At 29.7% G+C, this 18,361-nt stretch overlaps 1 protein-coding gene across 2 annotated transcripts in view; it reads left to right on the forward strand.

Moving 5' to 3' along the window:
- The first annotated feature begins 4,289 nt into the window (after positions 1–4,289).
- The window catches only part of LOC111629343 (endoplasmic reticulum resident protein 44-like), a 39,428-nt gene continuing 25,356 nt past the window's right edge, over positions 4,290–18,361 (forward strand). For both annotated transcript variants that reach the window (XM_023373233.1, XM_023373232.1), the window contains exons 1-4: positions 4,290–4,468; positions 13,023–13,092; positions 14,784–14,893; positions 17,829–17,874. In XM_023373233.1, the coding sequence (XP_023229001.1) occupies positions 4,367–4,468; positions 13,023–13,092; positions 14,784–14,893; positions 17,829–17,874 (328 nt within the window). In that variant the 5' untranslated portion in view covers positions 4,290–4,366. The remainder of the gene's footprint in view (positions 4,469–13,022; positions 13,093–14,783; positions 14,894–17,828; positions 17,875–18,361) is intronic.

Genomic DNA, 18,361 nt, shown 5'->3' on the forward strand with positions numbered 1-18,361 from the left:
GGGGTTCGGGAGGTCTCCAAACGTGTAGATTTGAAAAAAAAAAAAAAAAATTTGGAGGGTCCAAAGACCGTTTGTTTTGTAACGCTATGCCCAAACGTAAGGTAAGCATATTTTAATTTACGTGTTTTTACACATTAAAGCTTAAAAATCGTGGTGTATTAAAGAGAATAGATCTTAATTTTGAAAAAGTTGTAAATAATATACAGTAGAGCGTCGGTTATCCGAAACGTCGGTTATCCGAAAGCATTCCAGTCGGCAAATTTAAATTTTCGCTAGTGCTGTGGCTCTGCAATCTTTGGCTACATCTCGGGCTACTCTAATATTTTTTATGTTTGTGTATGTGTTTTAGCTGGCAGCAGAGTCACTTTTGTGTGGTGTTTTTCTGAGGACTGTATGTCATGCTGAATCGAACGTTTTTGATACTAGATAACTTCTAAAGTATAAATTTTTTTTGTTTTTATATTTTTCAATATATTTATTTTGTTTGTAAAAAATAAAAAAATAATTTTTAACGATACAATAGCCACGATTATTATTTTAAAAAGTTTACATTAGGCTTAACATCGACGAAACTTCAACGCGAAGCGCCACGCAACGGAGAAAAATTTCAACACGGGATAGGTTAATGTATTTTTTCGTACATAATCGGTTATCCCGAACAACCCCAGTTCCCAATTGATTCGGATAAACGACGCTCTACTGTATTAAAATATTCAGCCAGTCCTTACTTTGCTTTAATATAAATTGTAGTATATATTAAAGCAAAGTGACGACTCGCTGTAAATTTTATAAATACAAGACTGATATCAGACATTCTTCGTGTTGCAAACATAATAGAAATTTGTTTAAAAAACTCACATTTATGAGAGACTCGCAGCAGTTTTTAGTAAAAATGTTTTAATTCTTTTAGCAAAATACGAATTTCAGTCCATTTTCGTCATCGTATGAGAAACATTCATTGACCTAAGAAGTTACGTATACAAAAATATTTATTCACTTATCTTTCCAACGTCGTCACTTCATATAGGCTGTTATATAACGTATAAAAAGTACATTTATTCGTTACGACAAAACCTGATTATTCTTGTCATTCTAACTCCTTTTTCGGTCGTTGTTTACTTTAAATCTTAATCAGCGCAACTTGGCATATATACTTTTGAACTCAAAGCTTTTGTTTATGTTACAGCGTTAAATAAATCATTTTTCGTGACTAATAATATGCCAAATACATTTATTTGAATTTCGAATATCGTAAAAACTATTTCCCCATTTTTTCTGTTTGAATAAAAAAATATTAAAAAATCACATCATGAACGTCACTCCGAGGAACATTAAATATTTGATTTCAATATGATTTATCTCGTCACAACATCATTTATTACTTACGATAAAATTAGCAACTTGAAAAACTAAAGAATGTATAAGTAGGCGAAAGTATTACCCATCCATTTATTACAAATTAATACTAAAGAAAATTACAATAAATTAAGATAGAAGTTTGTTAATCCGACAGCTACGGTACCAAAATGGTGCCGCATTATGAAAAATTAAGAAAATTTCTTATTATCCGGTGCCGGATTAACAAACTTCTGTATTTTATTTTTAACGGCCTTTAAAGTAATTAATTTAAGTAATTTTCTTGTCTATGATATAGGGATAAAATATAAGTTCATTTACACGATGACACATTTTAGATTTTATAAATTTTCTTTTTTGTCGAATGGCTTTGAATCTCTTAAACTTATGTGAGATAGATTAATTCATAAGTTTCATTATCAAAATTTACGCGTAGAATAATATAAAAAAAAATATTTACCAGAAAAACATCCGCGAGAAAACACCAGCCGAATCGTACGGATTCATTTTCTGTCTTCCATTCGTCGTTAGCTTCATCTGCTCTATCAGCCACGATGACTTTACATAAGAACTGAATCTATAAAAAGCATTACTCATCAAATATAAAATCTATGAAAAATATGAATAGTAGACGTATAATTCAATATTTATATCAATAATTTCAGTAGAAAATCCCTAACGAGATATAAGCACTACCGGGAATTTTCATACTGTAGAAAATTTGTCCTATAAGATTAAAGTTCAATGGGTAAATACGTAAATAGAAAAATGCCCAGCACATACGATATCTCATAGCAACACTAAAAAAATATTTTGTTTATTGACGTTGGTATTAAAACAACACGTAAAGAAATTTTTAAAAAATTAACTAAGATTGGTTAATTATACTTAACTTGATTATTATTATAATAGAAATTGACGTAACAAATGTCCAAAATTTCTACCACTGAACTGTCAGTCGTTAAAAGTAAAGACAAATATTTAACGTTTAAATCGCCGATTAAAATCAATAACAATATCAGATCGATAAACGAATACGCGAGAAAACAGCTTTGACGAATTTTGGCCAAACTACAGTAGACAGTAGCCAGCTAATTTATAATCTAAAGGATGCGAGTTATATAAAATGGAGAGAATACGAAGCGCGTCTTCAGTCCAATATCTACTCTACACTATCCCGTCATCGATAGAAATCATAAACATTCGAAATCATTTGATTTCTTTATCTGTTTAAACGATTTATTATTAACGATTATAATTTGAACGTTTGCTATAATCTAGGCCGTGTTTAAAATGCCGACAAATGCGAGATAATTGTAATAGATTTAAAAATAACTTGCTATTGCCAATACGTAAATTATTCAATAGACAAAAATCAATTATATTTAAAGGCATTAAAATTTGGAATCTTGAAAAAATTATTAAAAAAATATCCCAAAGTTCAATTTGTTTAGAAAACAATTATAAAAAAGTTACAAAATATTTTGAATAAAATGGATATCAATTGTTACTGTTTACTTATTCTTTTATTTCAAATTGTTTATTATCATCACCTTATATATTACCGTTATTTTATTGTTTAAATATTTATTTTCGTATAATTTAATTGATCTAATTATTGTTCACTAATTCGGGGGGGTCTCTGTTCCGTCCCCAGATGAAAAATCGGTTCTGGAAGCGAGAAAGGTCAGCCCGGGATGGTTTATCCGACACCATCCTTCGACTCCGGCCGGAATTGTCGATGGAACCGAGATATCCGACGTTTTAGAACGTTAAAAAATTTTTTCTTCGTCTTTTGTTTGTCAAACGTTCTCCTTTTCTCCACCGAGCTTACTTCCAACTATTTTATATGAGCGCCAGTGTCGAAGTTCGGTGTCTCCGACTCGTGTTAATTAACTTTACATTTTTCGGGATCGTATTCGAGACTCGCTCGTTTATCTTCGCAATCAGGAGCCTCACAGTACTGTAATAAAAGTTTTGTTTATTGTAATTGTTAATTAAATATAGTTATTTATGTAACGAATGTATTTAAATATCGATTTGATAAAGGACACTCCAAACTGGAAGACAAAAAGAGGTTTTATTTCACAGAATATATAGCGTGAAAGCGGGAACAAGAAGTGAGGAACACATGGCAGTGTTGCCGGTGTGCAAACTACATGACGCACCCTGGTGGTGGAACCCGGCATAACAAAAATTAAATATTTTTCTTTAACACGATTAATGCGTACCGACATATTAGGTAATTGTTTTTCTAGTAAATTGTAGAGTAATTTCTAATTTTAATAAAAGTGTTTATTTCAAATGTAAAGTATTATGTAAAGTATTTAAAGTATTATATTTTCTTTTTTTTAAACTACAGTATATTAAAGAAATATAAATACTTAACCTCGCTCGTATTATTACATAAACTCGAAGAAATTAAAATCTTACTCTATATTAATGTGTGAAGTTTAAGCGAAAGGAAAAATATGTTGGTAATATAAATACGATACGAGATATTTTAATATAAAGAAGTTTTGTAGAATATTTACTGTAATGTACTGACTATTCAGACGCGAATTTAGTCGCGAGCGATATAGTTCTCGTAAAGGAAAACATGCTCAAGCGAGAAGCGAGAAATCTCGCTAGCGTGAGCGAATTTCTGATTTTCTAACATATCTGACAGGGTTTAATATTTATCGCTTCTCGCCGCATATTCTCGCTCGCTCGCGTCTGTATAGTCGCGCACGGGCTTAGGTAATAAACAGTATATACTCTGATCGCGTTAAAAATTAAAAAAACAAACTTAACATAAAATGTAATATTATTATTTCGTAGTGATTCGATACGCTCATTAATACACAACAGAATATTTTTTAAAAAAATAATTAAATTTATTGTAAAAAATATAAACGTCGGTATCCTAAATTTAACAATTCCGAGTTGGCAAGGTTAACGTGCCACCTGACGGTAGTAAACGGCATTACCGGGTTTGTGGTTTGGCGTTCGGTCATGTATTAAAAATCAAATGTTTATCAAGAAAAACAGTTTAACTCATTATTTTTCGACGAGAATGACGTTAACGGCGACAAATGTTGTAATATCGACGTATTATCTTGTGATTTTAACGGTAAGTCACTTATTTAGAAGCAAAATACCGAGCCTAGAATTAGTCTTAACACATTTCCATATTTTTGTTGTTATTTTACATCAGAAAAACTTAAATAAATCTCTAAATATAAAAATACAACTGGCACAACGTCACTTTATTTCATTTTCGTCACAAAAATCAACTGACACGTCATCACAAACTTCCATTTGAACATTGAAATCTGTTTTGAGGAAATTCACTTAAATTTCCCTCCCAAATTAATCAATTTCGGTTAAATTCTTTAATTGTATGAATTAAGTCTGTTAATTCAACTTTATCTATTTATTGTGTCGATAATTTCCTTCAAAATGTACCTCTTTGATGCATTCTTACACTGACACACCTTTACACATGTACACAATGGTGATTTATTCATTGATTTAAAGTTAGATGTGGTTAGAATGTAAGTTTTTGGAAAATTCGGTGAGAAATTGATCAAATATACTTAATTTTAATTAAATATTTTAAAACTCTGTCCAGGAGAGATGTTTGGGTACGGGCGGAATCGCCGAGAAACGGATCCGCCTCTAGTTTGACGTTATTTTGTGTTTTTTTATCTTGCCACGTGTTGTAATGTCGGAATGTGTTTTAACGGAAATCTCTTACGTCTGCCAGGCAGTGTTTGTGAATAAAATTTCTTGCGTGGACACAAATGACCTTGCTTTAGTTGTTCTGTTTGAAAGTCTTTTTCTTTCTTCTAGTTAGACTGTGTGCGTACAAAATTTGGTTTTGTAATTTTGAAAATTTCTTTTAATTGCTTCTCTAAGTGGAATTTTGTAATTCATATGTTCTGTAAATATATGTGGAGTGGTCGGAATCGGTCGTACCGTAGTGGCTTAATGCGATTTTTTTTAGAAAATCGACCCAGAAATGTGTTATTTGTTTTTCTGTTTGATGTGGCCTTTCGGGGATGTTTGCATCAAAAAGTTTACAATGTTGCTTCCCATAAGGAGATGGAAATTGGAAATTACTCTTACGGAAAGAAGTTACTTGTCGAATTCTAGCGACGTTATTTTATCGCGAGTGTTTGAGATGACCCTTGTTTACCGAGGAACGAGTGACTGCCTCTGGAGTAATAATTCTTTGTACGTGTTATGATGTGGCATTTATGTTTGTCACGGTCGTTAGATCTTACTTAGAGTCTACCAAGTGTCTCGACGTGCCCCGTGAAAAGTCGTCTATGGGATTTGGATAGGGCAGTCCGGTGGGCTATGTTCGCATGACTACGTCGCCCACTAGATCGTCCCACGTCGGCGTGGCCCGTCTACCGACTAGGATGTCCCGTGTCCGACTACTGGTGAACGATCGACGAAGAATGTGCCGGTGCTCCGTCGTAGTGAAATTGTAATGTGAAGGGTATGTTATCTAACAATTCTGGCGGGACATTGTGCAAAATAACTAAGTAGTTTTTGGCTGTCGGATGTTTGAGAAGAAGATTGATTCGGTTGCAGTTTGGCTGCAGCAATGTGGCTACGTTGCCCTGACTTCAGTTGCAGATGGAGCAGTGGTGCTCCCTAATATTGATACTCTTTTTGTCTTAAAGTCTTTTAAGGTGCATAAACTTATTTTTTTACAAATTTGCACGAGGCAGTCGCTAATTTTTTAGATGCCATTGTTTTTGATGTCCAAACTTTCTGAAAGGAGTTTCTCAATCTTTTTGAAGTTGATATGTTCGTCCAATCTATGGAGGGTGTTATCGGTTTTAGTAGGACAGTGGTTGCATTTAGCATGACTTGTTAGATTCCTATTATACAGGAAATGATTGGTAAGAACGGAATTGGTACTTCAAGAATATGGTGCACAACACTGCATTAAATATTCCAGTAGATACTCCAGTAGTATGTGCATGAAAATGTAGCATACAGATTTTCCAATGCCTAAACAAGGCTGTTACAGACACCCTCACACACCAGTGTTGCTCTGTTAGTTCAAAAGATCTGTGGATGAAAGTACATGTAGCCCTCGGTTTACACTGGCTCAATTTACACGATTCACGATAACACCGCTGTGCAATTTCTCATTTCGCTGTGCAATTCCCCAATCTTCCCCATGCTGGACTGATTTTCGTTTCAGTGTTGACATATTTACTGAGCTGCAATGTTGTACGTTTGTTAAAACAAAGATTTTTATTGAATATATTTATTTATTTTGTTTAATATTATTGGGTATGTATACATTTACATTAAATTAATATTAAAATAAATAAAAATATTAAAAGATTAAATGTGTACATACCCATGTGTACAAGAATAAAGGAGATGTCATGTTGGGAGACAACAATTGGGAGCGAAGTGCAAATGTAAAAAGGAGCATCATTGCATTCATTCGACCATATTCTGAATTTCTTATTGAAAGAAAACAAAAATCTAAACAATTAAAGATGGATACTTTTTTCCAAAAAATGTAAGACATCCAAAACTTTGAAATGTCATTTGTTTTTCTTCAGATTTTTTAATAAAAACATTTCACTTTATTTCATTATAAAATACATTTAAAAAATTAAATATATACATATTTTGTATTATATTGTATTAATAAACAAACTTATTTGCTTATTTTTCACTTATGTAAAACCTAACCCTATACCTCACTGTAAATATGGGTTCATTTTACATCGATTCAATTTGCACTGGCTTTTGTAGGAATGGAACTGCAGTGTAAACCGAGGGCTACCTGTGTTATCTGATATATGTCGCAGTATTAGTCGCTCATACTGTCCTACAGGCAGTCATGCTGAGGAATATCTTGCACTCATTTGAAGTGATATGAATACAAGTCCTTGTGGTGCAGAATGCATAGTACAATACTTTGATGCACATTTAATCGTTGTGTAATTGCTTGGCTACTTTTCGTTCGGTCCTCCTATATCAATGTTAGTATGGCATCCTTAAGAGCTGGTGTACACATAATATAAATCTTTAATGCCTAAATTCAACATTGGTATGACCCTATCATTCGATAGTCAAGATGCCGGATAGTTTGAGGATCTGTGCAACATCTCTGATATTGCCGACAGTGTAGCTTTGCTGCTGCCAAAGCTGAAACATGCAAATTCAAATGTGTGCATCAAGTTTGATTTGCATGTCCATTGCAAGCTTTCTTTTCAAGTATGTGTGTTGATTTATTGAGGTACTGGTAACCCTAAGTATGCCATAAGGCAGTGTTCCGCAACAGGTGTACCGTCACAAGGTGAAAGGTGTGACGTGAACTTTTACATATTCTATTAATTCCAAGTTTTATTTATATATTTTTATTGCAGTTGTGTTTCTTATGCTTGTATTTCATTTACTGATGAAATAAGATGATGTTAAAGCAATAAACACATATGTCGTCCAGTACTCACTTATTCTTTTGGAGTTATACATTGGACTCACACAGATCTTGAGCAACTCCAAATGAAAACAAGAACAACACTTACTAAGCATAAACAACATAATCCTAAATCTACCACACAAAGATTAACTCTTCTGCATAAAGATGGCGGACGTGGCCTGATTGACATAGTAAACCTTCATTACAAACTGCAAGAGTTTTTCTACAAAGCAAGAAACATCACAGATAAAGCAATAACTCTATCAGACTCAAATAAAATCACCATTAAACTTACATTTGCATCATATGGACAAGACAGAACATATAAAAAGCATAGACACTTAAGCAATCATGGGTTCAAAAGGCACTCTATGGCAGACATCCCTATGACCTAGCCCAGGATTCTGTTGACAAAACTGTGTCAAATAGCTGGTTAGCTCGGGGATGCCTCTTTCGGGAGATGGAAGGATTTATGATTGCCATATAGGATCAGGTCATAAATACTAAAAACTACAGAAAACACATACTCAAAGATACAACACTCACAAATGACACATGTAGAAAATGTCACATTATGCCAGAAACTATGGCAACACATCACTTCTGGTTGCAAAGACATATTTTACATAGACATAATCAAGTAGCAAATATATCAAGAGCTTGCAAGGAAACACAAATTATTAGACATCCACAAACCATACTACAAATACATTCAACAGAGTATTGGAAAACAACATGCACAAACTGTACTACAACAGTCATAATCATAGATAAAACAATTTACCACAACAGACCAGACATCACACTCATTGACAAACACAATAAAATCACATACATTATACACATCCGTTGCAAACACTCACAATGTACAAAATGCATTCAGTGAAAAAATCAGCAATTACACGGAACTCACCCAGGAAATAAGGCATCTGTGGAGGATGGATAAGGGTGCTTATTGTACTTGTCGTTCTCTCCTGTACAAGTGTCATACCACAAACACTACACAAAAGCCTGGGAACATTAAAATTGAATAGAAATGCATACATCACACTACAGAAGGCCTCTATATTGAATACATGTCATATTGTTAGGAAATTACTGAATACAGACACACAATGACGTGCTTATTTAATTTTTGTCTTTTTTTGAAGTTACTATGCCTTGACTCTGGTCCAGCATAGTACACAGCCATTGGTGTCAACCTAGTGTAACTCACAAAACTCAACATAATAATAATAGGTTTATGTCATTACAAAATTCTATTAATAATATCATATCATACGTTATTGAGCGGAATAACATTTTGGTTTTGTGTTGAGTCATCTCAAGTCATAGGTGTGCCATGAGTAGAAAAATGTTGTGGAACACTGCCATAGGGATACTTTGATGTTTTTAGAACAAAAATTCCAAATAACTGGAAGTGACATCATAAGGATATAGTGTCCCAAAAAAAATCAATAGTAGATGTTCAACCCAAAATTTTAAAACAGTATTTACCTTTTAAATTTCTATTATTATTTTGAATGTTGGACATTTGTTGTTTTGTGTTATAGAATAATTTATGTCTTGAACATGAGCTAACAAGACTCAGAATCACTTGGCTCTAAATATTTAAAAAAATTTGCTATAAGAACATATATTTTTGTATACATTGAGTTTTTATTAGACTTGCAGATTTATTTTTAAATAAATAAAAACACAATGAATGCAGATACTTTTAATGATTTATAAAGTATTTAATGATGTCTATTTATATACAGTTTATCAGTATGAATTTAATTTTTGTAGTAAATAATAAATAAATAAATAAATACTATTTAATTTTGATTTTCCTACTTTTGTATGTGTACAGCTTAATACTGTACACATACAGAAGTAAGAAAATTCAAAATTAAATAGTATTTATTTCTTTTTAATATATATTAAACTAGTAGCCCGGGACGCCCCCTAGTGGGCGTTATTTACAAATTTCCATGAGGCACGGTTCCTTTGACTTTTTTGTTCCTATCAATATGCTGTACAGTTCCGTTAAAGTCCCAATGGTAAGATTTACTCTCCGAATGAAGAGGTGGCGAACCCCCAAACCGTACACCCCTGTATTAACAATAAAGTCAAAGGAGCCATACCCCTACTCGCGACCCTTCGAGAGATATAAGCCCCTGAAATAATAAATTCCTATTACAAATATACTGAATTATTTATATTGTTATATTGACCAAATAATAATTTATTGGCAAAATGAATAATAAAAATTTATATTGTTAATTTAAATAAGAATTAAAATTGTTAATTTGAATGTTTGAAATATGATACACGATAGGGGCGCCTCTAGTGTCCGTTTTCAAACGGTTACGGGACAGATGGACAGTTGAATGTGTTATATATATAGATGTCGTTGTTGTTATGATCAGATAAAACGTCATATTTAGTTATGATATGAGCTGATTAGTTGCCCTGTAAGTGGAATTTATGATTATTCACTAATAACTGAATCAATGACATTTTTCATAACTTGATATTTTTACATGAATACATAAAAAACATTTCTCCATTTGCTTTTAAACAGATCCTGACAGTTTTGTTGTTGTTTTTCTTTTCAAATGTATAAAAGATGACCTATTAACACCAGAATAAAACTGAATTTGCATAGCACTGCTGAAATCAGTTTTCATAACCAAATAGCTGTCATTGTGACTAGAAGAAATGCCAATTTTCATTATGCCAAACAAGAGACTGTTTGTCTAATTTAACTTTTCTGTCTGTTGCTGGACCAGCATATCAAGATAAAACTCCTGTGACAATATATTTTAAAATGGTGCAGAAGACAGAATTGTAGACTTTTGTAAACAGGTGACTATGAACTGAGCACAAATACAATAGTACTCCATAGATATTTTGTTTCTATAATATCATGTTTTCTTATGATATGTCACAACTTCCATTAATATTATAAAGTCATTAAAAAATAAATAAGGTCAGTTATTCTAGATAATATTTTTGCTTATAGTAACATCATATACAAGCATAATCAGCAATTATTAATCACTCCATGCTAATTGTGATCATTTTATATTCATTGGCATATTTGAATGTACAGCAAAATTCAACAAAGTGCTGCTTTTCTTAAATTACTGTCAATTTGACCATGATTGGAACATACTTGTACATATGAAATATGTACAATATTTTAGTTATGTGAAGTGTTTGTCTCTGGCACCAGATGGATAGTTGAATAGTCTCATCTTTTTGTCAGTTTGACTAAACTGTATACTGGCATTTTGGACCATCAGAATTGGATTTGGTAGTAAGAATCCAGCCTAACTATGAATTAGAATTTAAACATACTTAAACAGTATGATAAGATAATGAATGATCAGTCATGAAACTGATCATCCATACCATCCATGTAACTGATTTCTTGGGTAGTACATAGTGTAGTGCTTCTAATTCTTTCTGTTGCATAGCAAAATTATTTAAAATTTGTATGCTTTGTTTGTACTTTTGCATGTAATGTATCAATAAAATTAAGAATTTATAGATTTATTCATTTTTTAAAATATAGTGCACATATGAAATTTAGTACATTATGGTATACTACATATGCTTCAGCTTAGAATTGCAATACCAAATGCTTTTATGTTGGATATATACAACTTATCTAGTAGTTGTAAAAATTAAACTTTTAATGTATATAAGTACACACACCAAAAATCAAAAATTCAGCAGCAAAAGTAGACAATGTGTAGACAAATGTTTGAGTCTTAATTGGTTATCTTCATGTTTTAAATACAATAAATTCAGTGATTGGAACAGACTGTTTTAAAAAATGGATCTTCATTAGTTACTGCTGTAGGCATTATGGAAGACATATATGCATCATTTCAAATAAACTAATGACTATGTTTTCAGCAGGTTGGTGCAGCCTGAAGAAAGGACTTTCAAGATGCCTTTATACCAAGAAAGGGACTTTTGTCTAATTTATCATACTCATAATTCATTAATTGCCCAATATATCCTTTCAAAATTACACTGTAATAATTTATTGTTTTATCTTTTGTTGTTAAATTTATGGAAAAACCCATAATACGGAAAATTAATCAACTTTTTTTCAATTGTTAGTTTGAAAATGGCAAGCTTGTTGACATAATTTCATTGATAAAAAAATAGAATACAAAACAAAAACTTCCTGTTGTAAAACCTGAACTGTAAATACAAATATGTTACACTAACCTTGTATATCTTTGAAGTTCATTTTAGAAATGTGACTCTACTGTTTTTGATTCACCCTAGAAGACTTTCTTAATATAACAGATTAAGTCTCTGAATTAAAATTTAAATGAATGAATGAAACTAATCAATTGCATTTTGATACAATATTATTCAGAGTTCTGATTCATCTCATAAAATGAATATATTATATGATGACTCACTCATTTTGTGTGTACAGATTTGTGACTTGTAGCCATCTGTTTATATAGTTATATATATAAACAGCTGGAGTTTTATAAAATATTTTTAGACTATAAAAAAATACTATTAAATAACATGGCACAAATGAGTAAGAATACTACTATCTTACAATAAATTTAATTTTTATTACTTTAGTTAATAATGTGGAAATAGCTGGAAGAAAATATTGATCTCAAATGTACTTCACATTATCACATAGAATAGAAAAGAGCCTTAATTGTATGCATCTAATCTGAGAAAAGTTATGGTTTATATATGATATTTATAGTTTACTTGAATTTTAATGCATTGTATATAAAATTTTCTGTTAATATATAAAAGAACTATTATAATATTTAAATTTCTTCATTATTTTAGTTAATTTCACATTAATAAGTAAAAAATTCTGGTTAATATCACCATATAATATAAAGCCAGAAATTTGTTACACTAGTGATTACTTGTAGTTGTTTGTTTACAGAATGCACCCTCTGAATTATAATGATTCTGTACGATAACTTACATAAGTCTTCATTTATTCAGAGTAATATGAAGGAAGTCTTCACAGAAATTATTGCACAACATTCTGAAATTGATAAAGTTGCTGTTAATTCAGAGAATAAAAAATTACTTTGTCAAACACAAAATTTTAATTGCACTTGTGTGAATCTTACTAAATATTTCTCCTTAAGAATTACATTAGAAAACATAAAAATATTATAAAAAGCTATTTAATATGTTCTCATTAACAAAAGTGAATTTTATATTTCAGGTGTGCCTTTGGACTTCTGCTGAGGGTGGATCCGTAGCTCTTACTTCAGAAAACTTTGATAGGCATGTTGGTAAATATAATTGAATTTTAAGAGTGGCAACTGTTATGGATTTAATCTATTAGTATTAAATATTGTAAAATCTACTTTATTTAATAGTTTTTAACTTTGATTAGATTTTTTTGTTAAATTTCTCTTAAAGTAACCTATCAAATCAATTTTATTTACATTAATATTAAAATTTGTGGAGTTTGAAGTATTTCTTATAAAGGTTGATTAATCATATCTGAATTTATCACTCTAACTGTAGTCTGGTGCTTAGAGAATTTTAAGTTTGCTGTGTAAACCAAGCAGTGCTTGACATTACACCATTTCCATTATTATTAACTATTGACTTAGTATTATATATTTATTATCTTTGTAATCTAATATTTATCATAGAAAGTTGGATTTTTTTTGTAATGTAAGTTTTGACTACATTGTCATTAAAATATATTACAGTAGTTCCTTATTATATCATATCTCATTGTGTCACTTGTTTGGATAGATCGTTGTTATTTTGTCTTCAAATATGAAAGTGCTTTAGCCAATAATTTTTAAAATATTGCTTGGCATTGAATTTCTACTGACAAAGAAATATTACTTTATTCCAAAAATTGGCATTGAAACTAGCAGTGTACAAAATATAACTCACAAAAAAGCAAGTCTGTGTGGAGATTGGAAATAGACAAAATAGTTGATAGATCTATTGGTTGTCGTGTCATCTGATATATCATTTATTTGGTTTGTCTCCTTACATGTGCATTATAACAAGGAGCTACTATACTCCTGTTTTGTGTAGTTTATAATAAGAATTCTGGTGTAGAAACAACTCTAAAATCCAAAAACATTCGTCTTTGAAGTTTGGCATCAATATTATTATATTATCTAGTTAGATTTACTCAGATTTTGATTATGAATGACACTAGGTCTTTATTTCTCTGGTGAGAACTAAAATTTGAGGCTTTACTTTATAATTGGACTATAAACGAGCCTTTAAATCACTTGTGAGCAATTTTCAGTTTCTGGGTTACATGCAGCCTGTGAGTTTCTAGTATGTGGTTCTGAGGTTTAAACAATTAATTTTACTTTCCTGTTCTCATTTGATGCCATTTTGGAACACTAATTAGGAAGTTATTCAAACTAAACTTGACTGGTGAAAGGATGAGAATAAACTATTTTTCACATTATTAGCATATATTATTTTAGCATCTGATGTACTAGTGGTTATGGAGTATGTTGGTACTTGGCAGGTTTAAAGCTTGCAACTTCATAAGTAAAACTATATGCAGTCCATTGGAAGTTTACAAAGCTTCCTTGCAACCTTCATCCAGAAAAGGTTGCTCATTACTGCTTTAAACTAATAAAATTTACTTTATATTAATTTTCTTTTATATATAAGAAAGTGTACATTAATTTGTATTTTAGTTAGGTGGCATTCATTTTCTTTTTGAAGCATGTTTTGTTTTTTTTTTTCAAACATTATTATTTTGTCATAATGCTTAGTCATATAATGAAAGATAATGTTCATGTTGTTTAATAAAGAGCAATGGAGATTTAATGAAATAAAACAAACAGTGATGGTTGTATTTAGAAGAAAGACTAATAGATTAATGTGTATAAAACAAGTTAAGTTTTAACTGGTAATTTAGAAGTAATTACTAATTATTTATTACTACTCAATAATACATCAAAATATGTACACATTTTTCTTCAATTTTTAGGCAATCATGAACTAGTCTTTTTGAACTTCTATGCAGACTGGTGTAAATTTAGTCAGATTTTAGCACCGGTGTTTGATGAAACTGCAGATAAATTAAAACAAGAATTTCCTGTAAGTAGTTTTATCAGAACAAATAACTTAATTAATCAATTTGTGTATGTGTGTGTTAACCATTTGTGGAAAATTTGAAATTCAATAATGTTTTTACAGATTATAATGTATAGAGAACAGAATAAACTTCTTTTTATCTTATAGGAATAAAAATATAGACCTTGAATTTGGAGATTATGATATGAAGTCTGCTTCCTTTATGATGATTAAATAACGCCACTTTCTTTTTTAATTAATTATAAATTTTATATAAAAAAGAAATTTTAAGTTTTGTAACAATTATTTTATTTATCATAAAATATTTTTTTACTACTTTTTACAGTTAAGTACAGATCATAGCTAAAATACCAAATAGTTTTTAATTAATGAAGTCTTCAGAGCACTGAAATTTAGTTATTTATCTAAAGGCAAGGTTTTAAATTTTTCCTCTCTACTAGCAATAGGAATTCCTAATTTATATGTGCATTATGGTATTTATCAAGTTTACGAAGGATACTGAGGATGGTGAGGAATTAGCAAGAAGTATCTAGATTTGATGGAATCTTGAATGTTGGCATCATAAAGTGACAGGTTGTCATGTCTTTATCCATGTCCACCTAGCTGTCTAAACAAGGTTTACAAAATAGAAAATGTTCTCACTTAAGAGCTTCTGATGATATCTTTTTTGGAAATATAAAAATTCAATGTTTTTAATATCTGAATATACAAAATGTAATTTAATTTAGATTAAAATATTAATCTAAAAAATTATATAACAAGGATATTATTTAACTGAGCATATCTTCTATAAAATATATAAAATTACATCGAGCAAGAGTACTTTAAATTTTAGTGCATTTTTTATTTAATATTCTCAAATAACAAAGACAATTCGTTAAAGAATAAATTTGTGATGTGTCAGTTCTGATATTTTAACTTCAAAGCAAGTGTTTTTTTTTTTACTTAAAGAATTTGAAAACTTTAATAAATTTCTGTTAATAAAGTTGGATAAATATATTTATAACTTTATGATGGAAGAAGTTAGAATTTTAACAATTTCTTTATTATGATGTTTATATATATATTATATATATATATATATTATAGTTTTGGAATGAAGTAGATTGAAGTTATCAATTTAAAAGAAAAGGTTAAAAATCAATTAAATAAACTATAACTGCTTCTTTCAGATACAAATGATTATTTACTTAGGAAATGTTTTTGGCACTGTTTGAGTTAATCATCAATTTAAACTTACAAATTTACTATTCTGTTTGGAACAACTGATATAACCAGTTTTCAAATATAAAAATTTAAACTCTAAAGGACATCTTAAGATGTACAATTTTTTAAAATGGAGTAAAATATATAAAATAACAAAAACTATATTAAAATTCCTATAGCAACTATTGCAAAATGTGATGCTATACTACTTAGGTGTTGTATAAACTCATAAGCTAATTTAGCAAAATTGAATGTATTTAAAAGGGGTTTCCAACACTACTTATTTGCCTTGCATTATTATAATTAATTATCTTAACATACTTGGCTAGCCCAAATATATAACTGCAACCTGCTATATTTTATCGCAATGAACTAACACTTCTTTTTTACATTTGCAAAATATAAGGAATTTCCATGGTTCTAGCAGTGCCGTATTCATGATTGATTATTATAAAAAATTCTCATATATATAATTGCTGGTATCATGGCTGATAGATGTTATTTCTCCAAAGAAATAATTTGTTTTGTTTAATTTTACTTCTTTTGATTTTTATAATTTCACATTTGTGTCATATTAGTTAATACTTTCACTGTTGCTATTGAAAGAAAAAAGCTGCACTGAATATGCCCATTTCTTTTTTAATAAAGTATGTCACTGTTATATACAGATTAAGAATAACAAATTTTTTCTTACATAACATCATCCATTAAAAAAAGGTATGTTAAGATTTTTAATGAAATTATAATAATGTAAAAACAGAATGTGTATTTTAGTCAATCAAGAAGGAGTGAAAAATCTGAAACACATTTGATGGATTAAAGAGGATTAAATAAATTGATGTACAGAAAGTCTAGGATATTAGGGGATTACGTCATCATGATTTACAAGAAGAAACTGAAAATAAAGGCAGTGTTTCAAGAATGACTGTTTTTATTTTGAGCAATATTTATGAGATGATGTGAAGTAGGTGGTAACTGAAATGTACACACAAATGATGAAAAATTGCATGACAGTACCATAAAGGAGAAACTTTGGAATAAATTGGCGTAACAAAGCAGCCAAGCATTGATGGAGTAGTTAGTATTTCTTCCATGTATACATAATCACTCAAATATTGGAAGTACATTATAGTTATGTCTAATGACTGATAAATCAGATGTATTATAAATCACATTTAAAAATAATCTGGAATATTGTTATATCATACTTCAGATATTTAGCAACAAAATTTACAGTCAAATATTGGATCTGACAAGCTAATAGAGGATATATTAATGTATTATTTATTTATAGTTTGGGAATGAACCCAACTGAATGTGAATATTTGCATTCATCAAATTTTAATATTGTTTGAAGCTATTTTTATAAAAGCTAGAATAGTTAAATTCCTGGTTTCAATTCAATAAATGATTACAATATATAAAATTAAATAAATAAACTTTTATAACAAAAATTTATAACTTACTTTTATAGCATCAAAATGCTATACTAATTAAAGGAGTCCATATTTTAATTAAGATTTAAAAAAATAAAAATTCCTTTTAAAACTGTGTCATGCAACTACTTGTACATCCAAAATTGAAAGTATGTTCTAACCAGCATTTTCGCAACCATTTAACTCTCAAATAAAACTGACTCCTTTAATAAGAGTAATGTTTTGATGTATGAGTATTAGATGGAGTCAATGATGACAAAGAAGACTAGACTTATAATAATTTTATTTCTTTTAAGGAACAAGGAAAACTTTTATTGGGAAAAGTTGATTGTGACAAAGAAAGTGAGTTTTAATCGTTTAATTTTGTGTATTTTTATAAGAACTTTTAGAAAATAATGTAAATATTTTTGTGAATTTACAAAAACGTATACATATATACATAAAATCATAATATGTAAAGATATATATATATATTTACATATTATGATTAAATATAAACATTGTTGAATTGATTTTAAAGTTATTGAGTCTACAAACTAATGAGGCATGTTAATGTGCATTAAAACTTCTTGTATAAAATTATGAATTTAAAGTATTTTCATTTTATGCTTCATTTTTTATTTATGTGTTGAGTGTTCCATGGGATGTGAAGTACAAAAGGTTGTGAAAAAATATAAACTGTTTTCTCTCAAAGAACAAATCAAGTTCTTAAATTCTGAATTTTTACAGGTGAATAATTGAAATATATTTACAAATATTTCAATCTTTTACTAAAATTCTTCATTCAGAAATTTATTTTATAATTTATTATATTTTAAATTAATATTTT

This window comes from Centruroides sculpturatus, unplaced genomic scaffold, assembly GCF_000671375.1.
Source record: "Centruroides sculpturatus isolate CEXI.00-Female unplaced genomic scaffold, Cexi_2.0 scaffold395, whole genome shotgun sequence".
Classification (NCBI taxonomy): domain Eukaryota; kingdom Metazoa; phylum Arthropoda; class Arachnida; order Scorpiones; family Buthidae; genus Centruroides; species Centruroides sculpturatus.